Consider the following 19,145-nt stretch of genomic DNA (forward strand, 5'->3'; position numbering starts at 1 on the left):
CGCATCTGTGCACGTAGGATCGTCTCCGCTCATCCCACTCACAGAGTGGGTCAGGCATCCATTTTAGGTTGCCTCTCTAATCTGCAGCCAGAGTGCGGTCCTACATTTTGTGAGGGAGGCAGCGAGCGACCAACAAGCGTGGTTGTGCTTTTCCACAGCCACAGCACTCCAGCTGCACGCTGCGATATCACGCAGCTCACCTATGAACAGTTATTTCATTTCTACTTATGCATGACTTTTGAAATACTTAAAAGTATTCTGTACATGTACATATGAATGCACGCAAGTATATGCATGTGTTACCTGCATGGGTTTTGCATGTTCAATAGTGAATGGCAGGGGATTTTAGTAGCATTCAGAGCCTTTTTCATTGTGGCGGTTATAAACTAGTGGGTGGATAAGTAGGTGTAAGGTGTGTGTGTGTGTATGATGGAATACAGACTATGGGGATAATCGGGATAGATATCACTGATAGTTACACTCAAGAGTATGCTGAGACACAACAAGGACATACGTAGACACATTCATGGACACGCACAGACAGACACATAGTCAAAGACCTCACATAGGGAAAGACATGAGTTTTATGGACCAAACCAAGGTGAGGAATTGGATAAGGCATTCCACAGCTCATTAAGCCAGGCTCTCTTATCAGAGGGCACACTTGCTTCACCAAGGCTCCTATCACACACACGCACGCACACACATACACATTCACTCAATGCACTCTGGCTGGCTTGTTAAAAACCATTGTTCTACACACAGAACGGAACGCGGTCGCACCCTCCCCCAACTTCCTACAAACCCCCTAGCCCACCTCACCCCATCCCCCCCCCCGCCACGCTTCTCCCCCTAATCAAACCTTCCCATCCCTCCGCTCTTCCCCATAGCTCAGGAAAGAGACACTGCAGCAGAGAGAGAGAGAGAGAGAGAGAGAGAGAGAGATGGATGGATGGATGGATGGATGGATGGATGGATGGAGGAAAGAGAGAAAATATGAAAAGAAAGAGAGAGAGAGGAGAGAGAGAGGGAGAGAGAAGGAGAAGGAGGAGAGAGAGAGAGAGAGAGAGAGAGAGAGAGAGAGAGAGAGAGAGAGAGAGAGAGAGAGAGAGAGAGAGAGAGAGAGAGAGGGAGAGAGAAGGAGAAGGAGGAGAGAGAGAGATGGAGAAAGAGAGAGAGAGAGAGAGAGAGAGAGAGAGAGAGAGAGAGAGAGAGAGAGAGAGAGAGAGAGAGAGAGAGAGAGAGAGAGAGAGAGAGAGAGAGAGAGAGAGGGAGAGAGAGAGAGAGAGATGGAGAAAGAGAGAGAGAGAGAGAGAGAGAGAGAGAGAGAGAGAGAGAGAGGGAGAGAGAGAGAGAGAGAGAGAGAGAGAGAGAGAGAGAGAGGGAGAGAGAAGGAGAAGGAGGAGAGAGAGAGGGAGAGAGAAGGAGAAGGAGGAGAGAGAGAGATGGAGAAAGAGAGAGAGAGAGAGAGAGAGAGAGAGAGAGAGAGAGAGAGAGAGAGAGAGAGAGAGAGAGAGAGAGGAGAGATACATAGTGTGTGTGTGGGAGGGTAAGGGGGGCAGAGCGTTATGGTGCTCCTTAGCACAGCGCTGCTCCAGAAGTCTTTGATGTTCCGCAAATTTCAAATGTCATTATAGCAAACCCCCCACCTCCTCCTCTCCTCTCCTCCATGCCCTCCCCTCTTCTCACGCTTAAACAAGCTTTTCTGCCTCTCTATTTTTTTTGTTGGTTTAAATATGCACACTATCTTTTTTGTGCCGCTGTGCTGAAGTTAAGAAACTGAAAGCCCTGCAGAAGGAAGGAGCCTTGTAAGGGTTAATTATTATTTGGGCTGTGTGTGTGTGGCACGCTGGCAGGTTGGCAGTGGGGTAGAACCTGGGTCTTGTTGTGATGCCCATTTTACAGTCTCTTGGGCAGCCTCTAGTACCTATTGCCAAGCCAACCACATCTCTTCAAGGATGAGGATGTGCTTTTAGGGAGGCACACACACACACACACACAAGCACACACAGTCATGCATGCAGTGCACGTGCGTGCAGTACACACACACACACACACACACACACACACACACACACACAGAGAGCTCCAAATCATAATGAGACGGCATAGCAATAGTAATTTCATTACATCAGATATTACGCAACGGACAGATTCTTTGAAATCCATCTGATGTGCTTTGGCACTGTACGAATGAGGACTTGGGGTATATAGAAAAGACTAACCATTTAAGTTATCATAGCGAGACAGAAGTCCTTCTATGGCAGGGTTCTATTCATTAAGGTATGCAACGGAAAACATAAAAAAAAACGTTTAGCAAAACTGAAATGAGTGTTTCTTATTGGACAAGTAGTCCTAGTAGTCCTTCTCTGTTTCAGTCCGTTTTTGTCCATTCAGTGCCTTACAAGACAAACCTCTCTCTACAATATGCAATTGTCCAAAACTAACCAACAAGGCCTCAAGCTCCCTGAGAAGCAAACATTTGTTTCGACAGTTTATTGTTAACTGCTTTGACCGTTGTGATCTTGAACGGCCCCAACCGCAGCCTATCTGCACATACAGCCAATGACTGGGTTTAACGGTTAGCCTCTCAATGACAATGACTGGGGTTAGCGGTTAGCCTCTCAATGACAATGACTGGATTTAGCAGTTAGCCTCTCAATGGCAATGACTGGGGTTAGCAGTTAGCATCTCAATGACAATGACTGGGCTTAGCAGTTAGCCTCTCAATGGCAATGACTGGGGTTAGCGGCTACCATCTCAATGACAATGGCTGGGCTTAGCAGTTAGCATCTCAATGACAATGACTGGGCTTAGCAGTTAACCTCTCAATGGCAATGACTGGGGTTAGCAGTTAGCATCTCAATGACAATGACTGGGCTTAGCAGTTAGCCTCTCAATGGCAATGACTGGGGTTAGCGGCTACCATCTCAATGACAATGGCTGGGCTTAGCAGTTAGCATCTCAATGACAATGACTGGGCTTAGCAGTTAACCTCTCAATGACAATTACTGGGGTTAACATTTAGCCTATGGAGCCCTAACCTTTTGCATTGGAGGCTAGTTTGTGAAACAAGCCATCTTGCCTATTCACCCCATCTTAGAATGACACTGCGCTTCTCTCTCTCTTTTTCTCTCTAGCTCTCTCTGTCTCTCTCTCTCTCTCTCTAATGGCACATTAATCCAAACCGACTCTCAGATGCACATGTATTCCCTCATCCATCCCTCCATCCCGTCCTAAATGGGATTCATAGGAAATGAGGGGAATGGGAGCGCCATGGTAACTGATCGCTCACAGGGTCAGCGGTCATGGACCAGGGGGCTGTCAGGTTGCCGTGACAGTGACCCACCCCCCCAGCCTTGGCCTTGGGCATGGGTCAAATGTCAGGCAGGGGTGGCAGCTGGGACAAAGAGAGGGGATGAGGGGGGCTAGGAGGAGGACAGGGGGGGACGCAATCAGATCACAGAGCCGAGACTGAAGGGTTAGGTTAAATGCGGAAGACAAATTGAATGCATTCAGTTGTGCAACTGACTAGGTATCCCCTTTCCTTTCCCAAATCGTAATGAGACACACACACATGACCCTCACACCCCAGGACCCACCACACACACATTTATCCTGACCCCCCAGAACCCAAGGGACGAGGGCGGTGGAGGGCTAGGTCCGTCTATCCGTCCAGACTGTCACAGAAGGACAGTAGGACACGCACAAGAGGCCCTGTCACTTCTGTAACCTCAGTGTCAGCCAAGAGTCCAGTGACCTGACTCAGCAGAAAACAAGAGGGACAACAGAGTCCCCTTCAGTCACAAACCCTGCTGAGGCCTCTGATGTGTCAAACATTTCACTGTCCTCAGTGCAACTGATGCGGAGAGGCCCAAAATGGTGCCTCGGTAGCCTAAAGGGTAAGACACAATTAGAAATCTGACTGCCGATAGGTACTTACCACCTCTGCTCAGTGTCAGAAGTTAACTTTTTGTTGTTCACATAGAACAGTTTTACCTCCAATTTGCTTAGTTTAAATACTCCAGGCCACAAGGTGGCAGTGGCTTGTTGGCTTGTGCCTGTAGCTATTAAGCTAACTATCAAGCTGCGCTAACATTGTTGCTAGCTAGCTAGAATTGTAGTAGTATTAACCAGATGGCCTCAACTAGATAACTAGCATCATTATAATTCAATCACAATGGATTTGTTTTTTAATGAAGCTGCCTGTTAGCTGTAGAGAGTTGGCGGAGTAGCTAGCTAGCTATGTTGTGCTAAATGGCGATGCTAACCATTTAGCTAATGTTAGCTAGCGATCAGGAAGGGATAATGCTAAGCGGGAATCCTTGAAATGTAAAATGGTTACGGTATGGGTGTCACGGAATCAGTCGAGGCTGCTCCTCCTCCTTGCTCGGGCAGGCTTCAGCGTTCGTCGTCCCCGGAGTACTAGCTGCCACCGATCTATGTTTCGGTGTTTGACTTGTTTTGTCCTGATTGTGTACACCTGTTCCCCATTATGTTGTTTGTATTCCCTATTTAACCCTCTGTCGTGCATTGTGTGTTGTGTGTTATTGTATTTCGTCATCGGCAGTGTTCGTGTGCGGGTCGTTTATTCCTCCTATGTTGGAGATTGTTTCTTCTCTGGTTACTTTCGAGTAAAGTACGTTTCCAGAAAGCTCTGTGTCCTGCGTTTGACTTCACCTACCGCATTTCACTGTCGCCTTCTGACAATGGGTTAAGGTTAGGGTTAGGTAAGGGTTATGGTTATGGTTAAGGTTAGGGTATTGGGTAGGGATGTCCCAAGGATCCCAGAGAGCACTAATCATGGGATAATGGAGAATGAATTAAATTATTTCATCATAATCTTGCTAGATCACTAGCTTGGTAAAGCATTTAGTGTTCTGTGCATTGTGCTGCACTTACCACCCCATTTGTTTCATATGAAGTGTGTGTGACTGCCTGGTTCAGTTAGCAAGCTAACGTTAGCTTGCTAACTAACTAATGAGCAGATGCACATTATCAAACTGAACCTAACAGAAAAATCCTTCTTCAAGCACATAAATCCTTTGCTAGATGTAAAAGATGTAAAGATGTGTATATATTATGCAGCTTTATTGTTTTAGTTAGAACAATTCTTGTGAAAACACCAGGAATAGTGCCCTCTTTTTTCCTTTTTCTTGTCACTTCTGTTGGCTTCCCCACATGGAGGTTTGTGCTCTCTGATTGGCTCAAAGTCAAGTTCTCGGCCACTGACAAGCATTGCGATTCTACAAGTACAAATGGCAGGTTCGTCGGTACCAGGTCGGTACACAGCAGGGGCATCGTTTGTTCTAGCAAGTGAAGAAACAGCCTCCTGCTGTGCTACAGTAAGTACCTATCGGCAGTAAGATTTCTCTGTGTGTCTGTACCATAACATGGCTACTTTGGAGATGAATGCAAGTGGTTCTATGATATTGAAGGGTTATCATTTGCTAGCAATGAATCATGACTTGCTGGAGACAAGTGAACTTGAGGAGCAAAAATTATTCAGTGTTTTTACACAGTAGCATTCGTGATATCAAAATTCCCTGATAATGACGTAATGTCAACGTAAAGCAGAGATTCAGGTTTGTTTAAACCAGTGTTTCCAAAAATCGTTCCTGGAGACCCTGGTTTTTGCGCTAGCACTACACAGCTGATTCAAATAATCAAAGCTTTATGATGAGTTGATTATTATTATTATTATGTAGTGCTAGGGCAAAAACCAAAACTGTTAGCCTAGTGTAAGAGCGAAGTGTTAGAAGTATAGTGTTAGATAATAGTGTATGTGAGTACACAAAACATTAAGAACACCTACTCTATCCCATGACACAGACTGACCAGGTGAATCCAGGAGGTGAAAGCTATGATCCCTTATTGATGTCACCTGTTAAATCCACTTCAATAAGTGTAGATGAAGGGGAGGAGACAATTGATACATGGATTGTGTATGTGTGCCATTCAGAGGGTGAATGGGCAAGACAGAGTATTTAAGTGCCTATGAACGGGGCATGGTAGTAGGTGCCAGGAGCACCCGTTTGAGTGTGCCAAGAACTGCAATGCTGCCAGGGTTTTCACGCTCAACAGTTTCTTGTGTGTATCAAGAATGGTCCACCACCCAAAGGACATCCAGCCAACTTGACACAACTGTGGGAAGCATTGGAGTCAACATGGGGCAGCATCCCTGTGGAATGCTTTCGACACTTGGTAGAGTCCATGCCCCGGCGAATTGAGGCTGTTCTGAAGGCAAAAGGGGTGCAACTCAATATTAGAAAGGTGTTCCTAATGTTTTGTACACTTAACGTGTGTTTGTGTAATGTAGCGTAAGAAGGATTTCAGAGTCAGCTCTGGTAGTGACATTGAGTTTGGTTAAACCCTTTGGTGTGTGTGCATATGTGTGTGTCAATGGAGGCTCCTCAGAGGAGGAAGGGGAGGACCATCATCCTCAGTGAAATTCATAAAAATTAAAATAGTGAAACATTTAAAAAGCTATCCTTTTTAGATAAAACTATACTAAATATATTCACATCACCAAATAATTGATTAAAACACACTGTTTTGCAATGAAGGTCTACAGTAGCCTCAACAGCACTCTGTAGGGTAGCACCATGGTGTAGCCGGAGGACAGCTAGCTTCCGTCCTCCTCTGGGTACATTGACGTCAATACAAAATCTAGGAGGCTCATGGTTCTCACTCCCTTCCATAGACTTACACAGTAATTATGACAACTTCCGGAGGATGTCCTCTAACCTGTCAGAGCTCTTGCAGCATGAACTGACATGTTGTCCACCCAATCAAAGGATCAGAGAATGAATTTAGTACTGAAAGCATAAACTACAGCTAGCTAGCACTGCAGTGCATACAATGTGGTGACTAGTTGACTCAAAGAGAGAGAAAGAGAGTAGTTGAACAGTTTTGAACAAATTAATTTATTCAAAAATGAAGGAGAAGCAAAAGAGTGAGAGAGTAATTTTTTTCCACTTTCACTTACTTAGCTAGCAAATGCAGCTAGTTAGTTTAGCCTACTCAAACACCTGGCTCAAACAGAGGGATGCTATGTTAGCTAGCTGGCTATGACTATCCAACACTGTAACTCTTCCAAGTCAAAAGTAAGCTTTTGGTTTTACTAATTTACGTGTAACTGCTAAACTGCTTACTGACTGTACACACTGTACTGCATGATTGTAGCGGGTTTACTAACGCGTTAGTTCTATTAGCTACAGTATGTTGATTATGACGTTACTTTAGCTAATATGGTGACAACGATGTAGGCTGTGTGTAGCGGTTATGATATGGTTTGGTTTTGATTTTTTTTTTTGCCTGGTCACAGACAGCTGATGTGTTGTGCATTGAAGTCCACAAGTGAAGGGAAAAGGTGAGAGGAGGAGAGTGCCTAGATGCGAGAAGGAATACAATGTGGCTGCTATGAAAGTGAACTGTGTTTACGTGTGATTAGGGGTGTATTCATTCCACCGATTCTGTTGAAAAAAGAATCTTAAACGGAAGCAAACGGAATTAAACGGGGATAAACACACCTGAATTTGTCCAATAGAAACTCTCGTTTGCAACTGTTGGACTAATGATCACACCCTAGATCAGCTTGATACAGGCAAGAGTGTGCAAGGCGGTATTGAATGTGTCACTGTCTGTCACCGAAAAAAATTATCTCGACCTGTGTGCACCTCATCTTAAACGGCACAGACCGCCACTGGTGTGTGTGTGTGCGCTTGCATGCATCTATGTGTGTGTGAGTTCACACGGGTGTGTGTGTGTGTGTGTTTGTTTGTTAGTGTAGTGTTAGAAGGGTTTCAGTACCTCTTGGTAGGCTTGTCTGGTGTTGAGAGCCAGCTCCTGTTGAGAGGGACTGGAGGTGTAAATGGCTGAACGGTACTGGGTTCCATGGTCTGCCTGCTGCTTCATACCTGAAAACACACAGACGGGAGACAATGCAGGTAATTATAGTTGAAGTGCTAACAAATAGTGATTTACACATCATATTTTTGCCATGAAAGAGCAGACTTAATTGTTCAAGATTTTAGCATACATTTTCTACACCACCTAGCCACATTTCCATATTGTATGATCAATTATTCAGATTGTAATGTATGCTCACTAAACTAAGTCAACATTTAAACTGAACTGAAATTACATTTGTCATTGAGTTAGCAATTTAAATATCTCCATATATCTATTTCTATAAAAGTGTAGCTCTTTCTCTTGTGTTGTAGATACAGTAGTAGAGTGTATCTGTTTCCCATTCTCAGTCTGCTAGCACGGCTTGTCAAGCTGTGCTCTGCAGCTTGTCAATATTTTCATCAGCTTTACATCAGACACGTTGGAGAAGACTTGGCTCCCGTATGTGTACTGCTAAGCGGCCAAATAGCTTGCTTCTATTTTATACTTTCGAAATGCCACTATCCTGGGGGACGTTTGGCATCGAATGGCATCGGAGTCTCTCTTAGGCAATCTGTCCCTCTATGCATCTATCTCTTTCTCTCTCCTTCTCTCTCTTTCTCTCTCTCTCTCTCGCCATCTTTTCCCTCTCTGGTCCTTCTCATCCCCTTCTCCATCCATCCCTACCTCTCAATTTTACTCTCCTATCTGTTCTTTCACTATCACTTTCTGTCCCTCTTTTCAGCCTTTTCTCCTTCCCTTTCTCTCCCTCTCTATCTCCTTCCCTTTCTCTCCCTCTCTATCTCCTTCCCTTTCTCTCCCTCTCTATCTCCTTCCCTTTCTCTCCCTCTCTATCTCCTTCCCTTTCTCTCCCTCTCTATCTCCTTCCCTTTCTCTCCCTCTCTATCTCCTTCCCTTTCTCTCTCTATCGCTTCCCCTCTCGGTCCCTCCTCTCATCCCTTTCTCCATCTATCCCTCCCTCATATCCCTCCCTTTCTTTCTCTCCCACTCTCTCGTTCCCTCTCTTTCTCTCTCTCCTTCTAGCTCTCTGCAGTGCTGGATGCAGGCCATCTTACCCCCAGCTCCCGTCAGTGTGAAAAGGCTTATGGCTGCCGCCACCGCCTTCATCAAAGGGCACAACAACGCTCTCTGATTGGCTGCCCCAGCGCTGGTCCCGCAGCGCCGCCGACCGTTCCCGTGACCTTCCCGTGTGACCTCCTAGGGTCCCTAACCAGCCACCGCCACGGCAACCATCGCCGTTGCCACTTCACGCCCCACATGGCTTTCACCATGACACAGGATGTCAAACGGTCGATAACAAATATTTTGGAAGCAAAAGGGACTCAGGTAAACTGGGTTTTATAAATAAAGGGGGAAGAGGGGAGAGATGAATATTGGAGTAGAACAGATAGATAGAATAGGATAGGTAGAATAGAACGGAATATAATAAAATATAATAGAATTAAATGGAATTAATATAATAGAATAGAACAGAATAGAATGGAATAACATAGAATAAATTAAATAAATAGAATGTAATAGTTTTCACTTAGGAGGTTGTGTTGGAGAGGGAGACAATGACGAAACCAAGGAATACATGACACTATCCACGGCGTCATTACACTTCGCCCTATATCACGATTAAATATGGTAAATCATGTCACATTTGATACCTCTTACTCTTCCTTTAAGAACTCCTCAGAGCCCAAAAAATAATCAAATACTTAAAAACTCCCCATCTTTCCTTCTCTTCCTCTTCCTTTATTTTTAAGGGCCCTTATTTTTCTCCACCATCCATCAAAGAGCATCAGAAATTATTAATGAGAGCCTCCCTGTTCCTCTTGAATAATTCATGAGTGCCTTGCTTCTGAAAACAGAGGGGATAATGGGGGGGTGTAGAGGGGGCTAGGGGTTACCCACCCACCCCACATTTCACAAAAGGTCACCCACCTAACCTATGCCCAACCAAGCCCTAATTTAAATTGGGTCCTTAAAAAAAAGAACCCCTTCCCAAAAAATGAACCCCCCCAAAAAAAATCAAAAAATGTTGCAACAAAAGAGGTGTGGTAAAAAATGTTTTTTCCTGAGCTCTAGGGAGATGACTAGTTAGTAGTGACTACTCTCCCCAACAACACATCTCGTCTGCGTCCCAAATGGCACCCTATTCCCTATATGGTGCACTACTTTTGACCAGAGCCTTATGGGCCCCGGGCCAGAAATAGATGGAATCGGCTGCTATTTGGTATACAGCCCTCTTGGTTGTGCTTTAAACCCTCAAGAGATTTCCTACTCCTCCATTCTCCACAAAGAAAATCTCTTTCAGCACTAACTCTGGCACGCACGTATACCCTATCGTCCCCGCAGCTAGCTTCCTACTTCTGGCTGTTGGATGTGGACACATCCTAAAAGCCTCCTCTTTCTTTCTTTCTTTCTTTCTTTCTTTCCTTTCTGTCTCTTTCCTCTATTTCTCTCTCTACCCCCCTCTCTTTCTTTCATCTCTCTCTGCCACCCTGATGAAATCGCGTGGCCGGATGAGGAGTGTGTGTGTGTGTCTGTCTGTGAAACGTGTGTGGGTATGTGTGTGTGTGTGTGCATAGGTCTGAGCGTGTGTGTGTGTATGTGAAACGTGTGTGTGTGTGCACCTTTGTGTAGGCCTTGCACAGATTTGTGTGTTTTTCGGTTGCAGGCAAAAAAGAGGATGAAACGGTAAGAAGTTAATCAGATTAAGAGGCACGCCGGCTGCTATGAAAAGACAGCCATGGCAAACGGGAGGACGGATGAGGAGGAGGGGTGGAAAGAGGGAAGAGAACAGAGGGAGAAAGAAGGTCTACTCAAAACGATGAGGAACCATAATTCAGAAAACAAAATGGCAGACACCACCACCACCTCGGTACTAAACAAGCTTTGTTTAAAACGCTCAAGCCAAAAGACGACAAACTATGTTTGATGGAGACGGTGTTACGGTGTATATGTGTCCCCATCCGACAGCCTTTATCCTCCCCATTGCCCCAGCCCCGCCCCCACCGTCCTGAACTCGTGCCCTGAACCCGGCCAGCTAAGTCCTCTTTGGCATATTTACAGGAATAGTCCCTTATCCCGTTATCAACTTAAAGTGCTCCGATTAGCCACTCCTTCTCGCCCCGTTCCTCTCCTCCTCTCTGGCCCCTCTTTAGTTCCCTTCTCACCCTTCAACGTGCTTTTCTACGCAAATATACGTACACACACACTCATGTCCTCGTGCCTGGCAGAGATTGGAGCAGAGGTGAGGACAACTCAGAGTCACTCAGAGTCACAGTCAGCAGCTAGGACAGAGCAGAACAGCCAATGCAATCCTGCAGCACTATCCCTGCACATCTCGCAATAATTTAAACCAGAGAACACAACCACGACAACACAGGCCACTTTATTCAAATCGACTCACATTAAAAATAAAGAGAGAAATAAGCCCATTAGGCGTAAGGCTAGCCGATGTGATAAGAATAGCGTAACTAAGCCCACAGTAATATCTACACACACAAGAACACTTCTTCTATTTTGGAGGAAAAAAACACCCTAAAACACAAGCCAAACTCCTTCGTTCATAGCTAGTATTCAAAATGTATTCTATTCTAAGGAGCACAATAGTACTACAGAGGAGAGCCGCAGTGCTACTAAAGTACCCAGGTAGCGCTGTGGCCCGCGGGACTGCTTGAGTTGTGTGCGTGCCAACCCAGAGACCAACCGCTCCACTCACTGCTGCTATTTTTGCCCCCGTCTTATGTAACCCGTTGCTGACGCACAGGAGAGGGAAATGTAAGAAAGAACCCTCAGGACCCATACGCAATGAAAAGTGCGTGTAAATGTGCACAAGCAGGATGGCAATCACACACACACACACACACAAAGTCGCACGTTCCACCCACTCCACCACGCACTCTCTCTCTCTGGCTGGGTGAGAGGGTAGAGGTTAGGAGTGGGGAATCAGTGAGGAAGAGGGCATAGCTAACCCTCCAGCTAACCTTGCTAGACTAGAACAGAGCTGCTCAGCAGAGGGTTGGCAGACCGACATGCACAAACACGCTGAGGATCATGGAGAGAGACAGGGGAAGATGCTCTGTTTGTCTGCAGGTACTCTTTGTATATAGCCTCGTTATTGTTAGGTTATTGTGCTATTTTATTGTGTTACTATTTTATTTGGATCTATTTGTTAATGTTCTAACTTTTTAACTGCATTGTTGGGAACTGGCTCGGAAGTAAGCATTTCACGGTAAACGTTACACTTGTTGTAATCGGCGCTTCTGACAAATACAATTTGATTTGATTTCCTCACTGTCTAGTCCAAGTCTTCCCGCTATAATAACACGACCCTGTGAGTGTGTGTGTGTGTGTGTGTGTGTGTGTGAGCTCTAAATAAAACCATACTGTTACTGCTTTACACTAAGGCAGACTGCATCTACACCATATTCACCACTACTAACAACATAAAGCTTGGTGCTTTTACTATCTGTACAACCACATGCGCTACTGCTAATATGGCCCTTATATCAATGCACAGCACACCACTTGGGGTCTTCAAGCATCAGTCTAGTCTGTGTGTTTACAAAACCCTCACCTCCTATCACCACATATTGGTGTATTTGTATTTGGGGGGGGGTTCACCGGGTACATGTCTGTTGATTATTTGTTGTGTCTCATCACATGCTAATTCATCTCCTCAATGAGAAATGAACGCCATTCCGGGAAGCCTCACCTACTACCACTACTACTACCACCACACACACACTGTAACGATCCCGGCAGTCTGAGTCGGGTCCTGTCTGTGGACTAGTTTTTCTGCTCGTGATCTCCAGTTTCCCGAGGGTTCTGGAACGCTCCGGGGAGCTCTCTTGATTTCCGCACCTGCATCCCATCAGCAATCTGCACACCTGGTCCTGATCATCACCCTTCTTAGGCTCTGGCCTAACATCCATTCCCTGCCGGATCGTTAGCCATGAACATCACTCGTCCGGAACCTTCATCCAACCTCTGCCTGGTGGTCGGCGGCTGCCGAGCCATGATTGGATCAACCACTGCACCCCCAACAACTAACCAACGCCGCCCGCTCTGTTCCCTGGATTATTCAGCATCACTCTTGAACTTGTAAATAAACACTCACCTTCGTTTCAACTAACCTTGTCCTGGTCTGCTTCTGGGTTCTGGCTTTGTAACTCCTGACAGAACGATCCGGCCAGTAATGAACCCAGCGGACCTGGACTCTGTTCGCCATGCCATTTCCCATCAGGAGAAGATGTTGGGACAACATAGCACGGTACTACAGGAGATAGCGTTGTCAGTTCGGAACCTTTCTACCGGTCTGACGGAGGTCCAGAACCAGCGCAAGTTTCCGGTGGAGGATCCACTACCGGTTTCACCCATCTCGCCTGCCGCGTCTGGAGCTGTGTCCTTCCGTGAGCCCAAGGTTCCGGCGCCGGATAAATATGAGGGGGAGCTGGGAAGATGCCGTTCTTTCCTTATGCAGTGTGGGTTAGTGTTCGATCTACAGCCCTACTCTTATGCCACAGACAAGGCTAGGATAGCCTTTGTGATTGAGTTGCTGCGTGGTCGAGCGCTGGAGTGGGCTTCAGCCGTTTGGGAACGACAAGACCCCTGCATGGCTTCATACCAGGGGTTCACGGCCGAGATGAGGAAGCTCTTCGACCATTCCGTCCGAGGGAGGGACGCAGCTAGGCGCCTGTTTTCGCTTCACCAAGGAACTCGCAGCGTGGCCGACTTCGTGATCGAGTTCAAGACGTTGGCTGTGGAGAGTGGGTGGAATGAGGAGTCTCTGCAAGCGGCCTTTACCAGGGTCTGTCGGAGCAGCTCAAGGATGAGTTGATCTCCTATCCGGAGCCTAGTGACCTGGACAGCTTGGTAGCTTTGTCTATTCGGGTGGATAATCGAGTCCGAGAGCGAAGGAGGGAGAAGCAATGGGGTCCGTCCAATCGATCAGCTTCTCAGTTCCCAGTCGGGTCGGGTGGTGGACCAGAACACGTCGATCATTCTCCACCACAAAGGATTAGTGGAGAGGTCCTCTCTCCCGATTCTGAACCCATGCAAGTGGGGCGGCACGGGTTAACCAAGGAGGAGCGTCAACATAGACGTAAGACCAACTGCTGCCTCTACTGTGGTAGCTCGGGACATTACATCTCCACTTGTTCCCGGCGGTCGTCAAACTGCCCGGCTCGCTAAAGTTGGGAGGACTTTTAGCGAGCCAGTTTCAACCTCTCAGTACCTCTGTCAGACCCCGTTTCCCGGCTACCCTTGTGAACAGGAATCAGAGCTTAGCGATTAACGCTTTTATCGATTCAGGTGCCGATGGAAGCTTTCTTGATGCCGAGTTGGTGGAACAGCTGGGGCTTTCCAAGGAGCAATTGCCGGAAGCCATTGAAGCGACCACTCTGAACGGCAGTAGTCTGGCACGTATCACGATGAGGACTGAACCGGTTAAGATGCTGTTGTCGGGGAATCATTCGGAGATGATTTCATTCTTCATTCTGCCGTCTTCCCATGTTCCTCTGGTCCTTGGATACCCCTGGCTGAAGGAACACAATCCCACGTTCGATTGGGTGACGGGCAAGGTAACGAGTTGGAGCCTTGATTGTCATGCTAACTGTCTCAAGACTGCCTGTCCCCATTCGGTTCCCAGTCAGGTGATTGAGGCTAAACCCCCCAGATTTGTCCCTGGTTCCCGAGACATATCACGATTTGGGGAAGTGTTCAGTAAGCAGAAGGCTCTGTCACTCCCTCCCCACCGACCATATGATTGTGCCATCAACCTGTTCCCTGGAGCTGTCTACCCCAAGGGAAGGTTATACAGTATCTCCCGCCCTGAACGTGAGGCTTTGGAGACCTACATCAAGGAGTCCCTAGCTGCTGGTCTCGTTCGTCCCTCGTCATCACCCCTGGGGGCAGGATTCTTCTTTGTGGGTAAGAAGGATGGCTCTCTTCGACCGTGTATTGATTATCGGGGGTTGAATGACATCACGGTCAAGAACAAGTATCCCCTGCCCTTGATGAGTTCTGCCTTCGACTCCTTACAGGGTGCTACGGTGTTCACCAAGCTAGACCTACGCAATGCGTATCACATGGTCCGGATCAGAGAGGGAGACGAGTGGTTGACGGGTTTCAATACACCGATGGGTCACTTTGAGTATCAGGTGATGCCGTTTGGACTGACCAATGCTCCAGCGGTATTCCAGAGTATGGTGAACGACGTCCTGAGAGATATGATCGGTCTCTTTGTGTTTGTTTACCTGGATGACATTCTGATCTTCTCGAAGGAACCTTCCGACCACGTCCAGCATGTCCGGCAGGTTCTGCAGCGATTGTTGGAGAATCGCCTGTTCGTGAAGGCCGAGAAGTGCGAGTTTCACGCCCACACGACATCCTTTCTCGGGTACATCATCTCCAGGGGAGAGATTAGGATGGACCAGGAGAAGGTTAGAGCGGTCCTGGAATGGGCCCAGCCCGGTACGAGATTGCAGCTCCAGAGATTTTTGGGGTTTGCGAATTTCTACCGCAGATTCATCCGGGATTACAGCCGTGTGGCCGCTCCGTTAACGGCCTTGACTTCCAGTATCAGGAGCTTCAAGTGGAATCCGGAGGCGGATCGAGCGTTTCTGGATTTGAAGAGGCGATTCACCAACGCACCGATTCTCTCTCAACCGGACACGGCCCGTCAGTTCGTCGTTGAAGTGGACGCGTCTGATGTGGGGAGTTGGCGCCATCCTGTCGCAGCGATGCTCCACGGACAGTAAACTCCATCCCTGCGCCTACTACTCTCGTCGCCTTTCGCCTGCGGAGAGGAATTACGATGTGGGTAACCGGGAGCTTCTCGCGGTGAAACTTGCCTTGGAGGAGTGGCGCCACTGGTTGGAGGGGCGGAGCAGCCGTTTATTGTCTGGACTGACCACAAGAATCTTGCTTACGTGCAATCGGCTAGACGTCTCAACTCCCCGTCAGGCCAGGTGGTCGTTGTTTTTCGGACTATTCAATTTTTTCCCTGACGTTCCGACCTGGATCTAAGAACGGCAAGGCGGACGCCTTGTCTCGGATGTTCTCCAAGACGGAGGAGAGTGGGTCCAAGACCGAGACAATTCTCCCCCGGAACTGCGTCGTGGGAGCTGTTAGGTGGAAGATTGAGGAGGAGGTGATGGCGGCTCTTCGGACGCAGCCCGGTCCCGGTAACGGTCCACCCGGTCGGTTGTTTGTGCCTGAGTCGGTTCGTCCTGCGGTCCTCAAATGGTCCCACGCCAGCAAGATGGCTTGTCACCCTGGCGTGGCTCGGACGATGGCGTTTCTTCGCAGACGTTTTTGGTGGCCTGCCATGGCCGAGGATACTCGGGGTTATGTTGCTGCCTGTCCAGTGTGTGCGCAGAATAAGAGTACCAATCGGCCCAGCTCTGGACTACTTCACCCCCTTCCTATTCCCCGCGACCATGGTCGCATCTGGCCCTGGACTTTGTCACTGGGTTGCCCGCTTCTGAGGGGAACACGGTCGTTCTGACTATCGTGGACAGATTCAGCAAGTTCGCCCCACTTTGTGCCAATTGCCAAGCTTCCCTCTGCCTCGGAGACGTCCGAGATCCTGGTTAGGGAGGTTTTCAGGGTCCACGGGTTGCCCAGTGATATCGTTTCCGACCGTGGCCCTCAGTTTACCTCTGCTGTCTGGAAGTCCTTCTGTTTGGCCATTGGAGCTACAGTCAGTCTCACATCTGGTTTTCACCCCCAATCTAATGGTCAGGCGGAGAGAGCCAACCAGAAGATGGAATCCACGCTACGCTGCCTGGCCTCTTCCAACCCCACCTCCTGGGTCTCTCAGTTGCCTTGGGTTGAGTATGCCCACAATACTCTCCCTACATCTGCCACTGGGATGTCTCCCTTCCAGTGCCTGTATGGCTACCAACCTCCCTTGTTCCCTTCTCAGGAGAAGGAGCTCTCAGTGCCTTCTGTTCAGGCCCATATTCGTCGTTGCCACCGGACCTGGCATCGGGCCAGAAAGGCACTCCTTAGAGTTTCGGACCGGTATCAGCTCCAGGCGAATCGTCGCCGGATCCCCGCTCCCACCTACACCATCGGAGATAGGGTCTGGTTGGCCACACGGGATCTTCCTTTACGGACTGAGTCTAGGAAGTTGTTACCGAAGTTCATTGGTCCGTTTGTGGTGGAGAAGGTGATCAATCCGGTGGCAGTTCGACTCAAACTCCCGAGGACGCTCAGAGTCCATCCCACCTTTCATGTCTCCTGCCTCAAGCCTGTTTTCCTCAGTCCTCTGTTGCCTCCTCCGCCTCCTCCTCCTCCTCCTCGGATGATCGGAGGTGGTCCTGCCTACACGGTGCGACGCATCATGGATTCCAGACGGCGGGGCCGGGGTTTCCAGTATCTCGTGGACTGGGAGGGGTATGGTCCTGAAGAGAGGAGTTGGATTCCGCGGCGACAGATCCTAGATGCTGACCTCATCCGTGACTTCTACCGCCTCCATCCTGGCGCTCCGGGGAGTCCTCCCGGTGGCGTTCGTCGGAGGGGGGGTACTGTAACGATCCCGGCAGTCTGAGTCGGGTCCTGTCTGTGGACTAGTTTTTCTGCTCGTGATCTCCAGTTTCCCGAGGGTTCTGGAACGCTCCGGGGAGCTCTCTTGATTTCCGCACCTGCATCCCATCAGCAATCTGCACACCTGGTCCTGATCATCACCCTTCTTAGGCTCTGGCCTAACATCCATTCCCTGCCGGATCGTTAGCCATGAACATCACTCGTCCGGAACCTTCATCCAACCTCTGCCTGGTGGTCGGCGGCTGCCGAGCCATGATTGGATCAACCACTGCACCCCCAACAACTAACCAACGCCGCCCGCTCTGTTCCCTGGATTATTCAGCATCACTCTTGAACTTGTAAATAAACACTCACCTTCGTTTCAACTAACCTTGTCCTGGTCTGCTTCTGGGTTCTGGCTTTGTAACTCCTGACACACACACGTAATGCCAGACAATCTCCATAAATTCGACCTGTCACCCAACCCGTCGTCAGTAATGAAGTGACACGTGGTAATCAGAGGGGGAGGAGGCCACTTTCAGCATGACAGAGGGGTGTGGGAGGGGGGGCAGGGGTTAAAGGTCACCTCCCTAGAGGGCTTCTCGCTTTAGATAGGGGGTTCCCCTAAAATATGATGGGGGGAGATGCGTGTCATTAGGGACGCGTGTCTTTTCCAGCTGGGGAGGAGGGGAGGTAAAATGGGAAGGATGGTAGCAGATTAATTTGTTATGTCGTCACTGGTTTATAGGCGGAGGTAGAAAGGTATCAAATAAAAAAGGGCCCGCAGTTAGTTGATGCATTTGGCGATTTGATTCACGTGGAATCATCTCGACATTCACATCCATGAAGAGTACGTTGTTTGCCGTCTTCAGCATGTGTGTGGGAGATAGAGGGAGGTATTCACATACTTATATGCCCTATACCATATACTGCAACACCAATCTCTTACCTCTGTGTATGTCCATGCATAAGCTAACTCACAGAACAAAAAAAGAAACAAATGGAACCTAGTGAAAAGAAATATGGAAAATACATCAATGCAAATACAAGAGCTAGGTCTTTCCTTGGTCTGTACAAGCATAAACAGGCCCGCATTGAGCAGGACACAACATTGTGGCACATTCAGATACATTATGTAGAACAAGCATGCCTCTCTGACATGTAGAATAAGGAATCACGTCAGCTCTATTCATGCCATTTCTATCTGTAACATTTCACACATGGAGCCCACTGAACGTGGCCCAGGTCTATCACTTCAACAGTCACACAGCGAGTGCATCGCTATCATCTGAAGAAAACGGTTGCGTCGGCCATTTTGTTGCCTTGCTCACTGACACAGCAGCATCGGCAGCCAGACACATAAATACTGCATGTCTTCAAAAAATAGACGAAAGAACGAGAAAGAGGAGGAAGATAAAAAACTGAGAAGAGGAGACAAAGAGGGGGGGGGGGGGAACCCATGTTAAGATGAAGAGTGGGGGTTGATGATGGGGGAAGAGAGAGAGGATGAGGAGAGGAGAGAGTGACTAAGAGATAAAAGGGGAGCGGGACGGCCTCGGGGGAGCGGTCGACTCATAGCGCTGCTCTGCTCTGCGGATGTGCTGACGGGACGAGAGGAGATGGGGAGGAGGTGAGGAGGAGAGGAGAGAAGGAGAGAGGAAAGGAGAGGAAATGAGAGGAGGGAAGAGGAGAGGAGAGGAGAGGAGAGG

The 19,145-nt window shown here is 48.2% G+C and overlaps 1 protein-coding gene across 2 annotated transcripts in view; it reads right to left on the reverse strand.

The window, feature by feature from the left end:
* The window catches only part of si:ch1073-358c10.1 (peptide methionine sulfoxide reductase MsrA 1), a 41,837-nt gene that overhangs the window by 5,267 nt on the left and 17,425 nt on the right, over window positions 1–19,145 (reverse strand). For both annotated transcript variants that reach the window (XM_041855543.2, XM_041855542.2), the window contains exon 5: window positions 7,813–7,919. In XM_041855543.2, coding sequence (XP_041711477.1) covers window positions 7,813–7,919 — 107 coding nt within the window. The remainder of the gene's footprint in view (window positions 1–7,812; window positions 7,920–19,145) is intronic.

Source organism: Coregonus clupeaformis, chromosome 29 (genome assembly GCF_020615455.1).
Source record: "Coregonus clupeaformis isolate EN_2021a chromosome 29, ASM2061545v1, whole genome shotgun sequence".
NCBI lineage: Eukaryota > Metazoa > Chordata > Actinopteri > Salmoniformes > Salmonidae > Coregonus > Coregonus clupeaformis.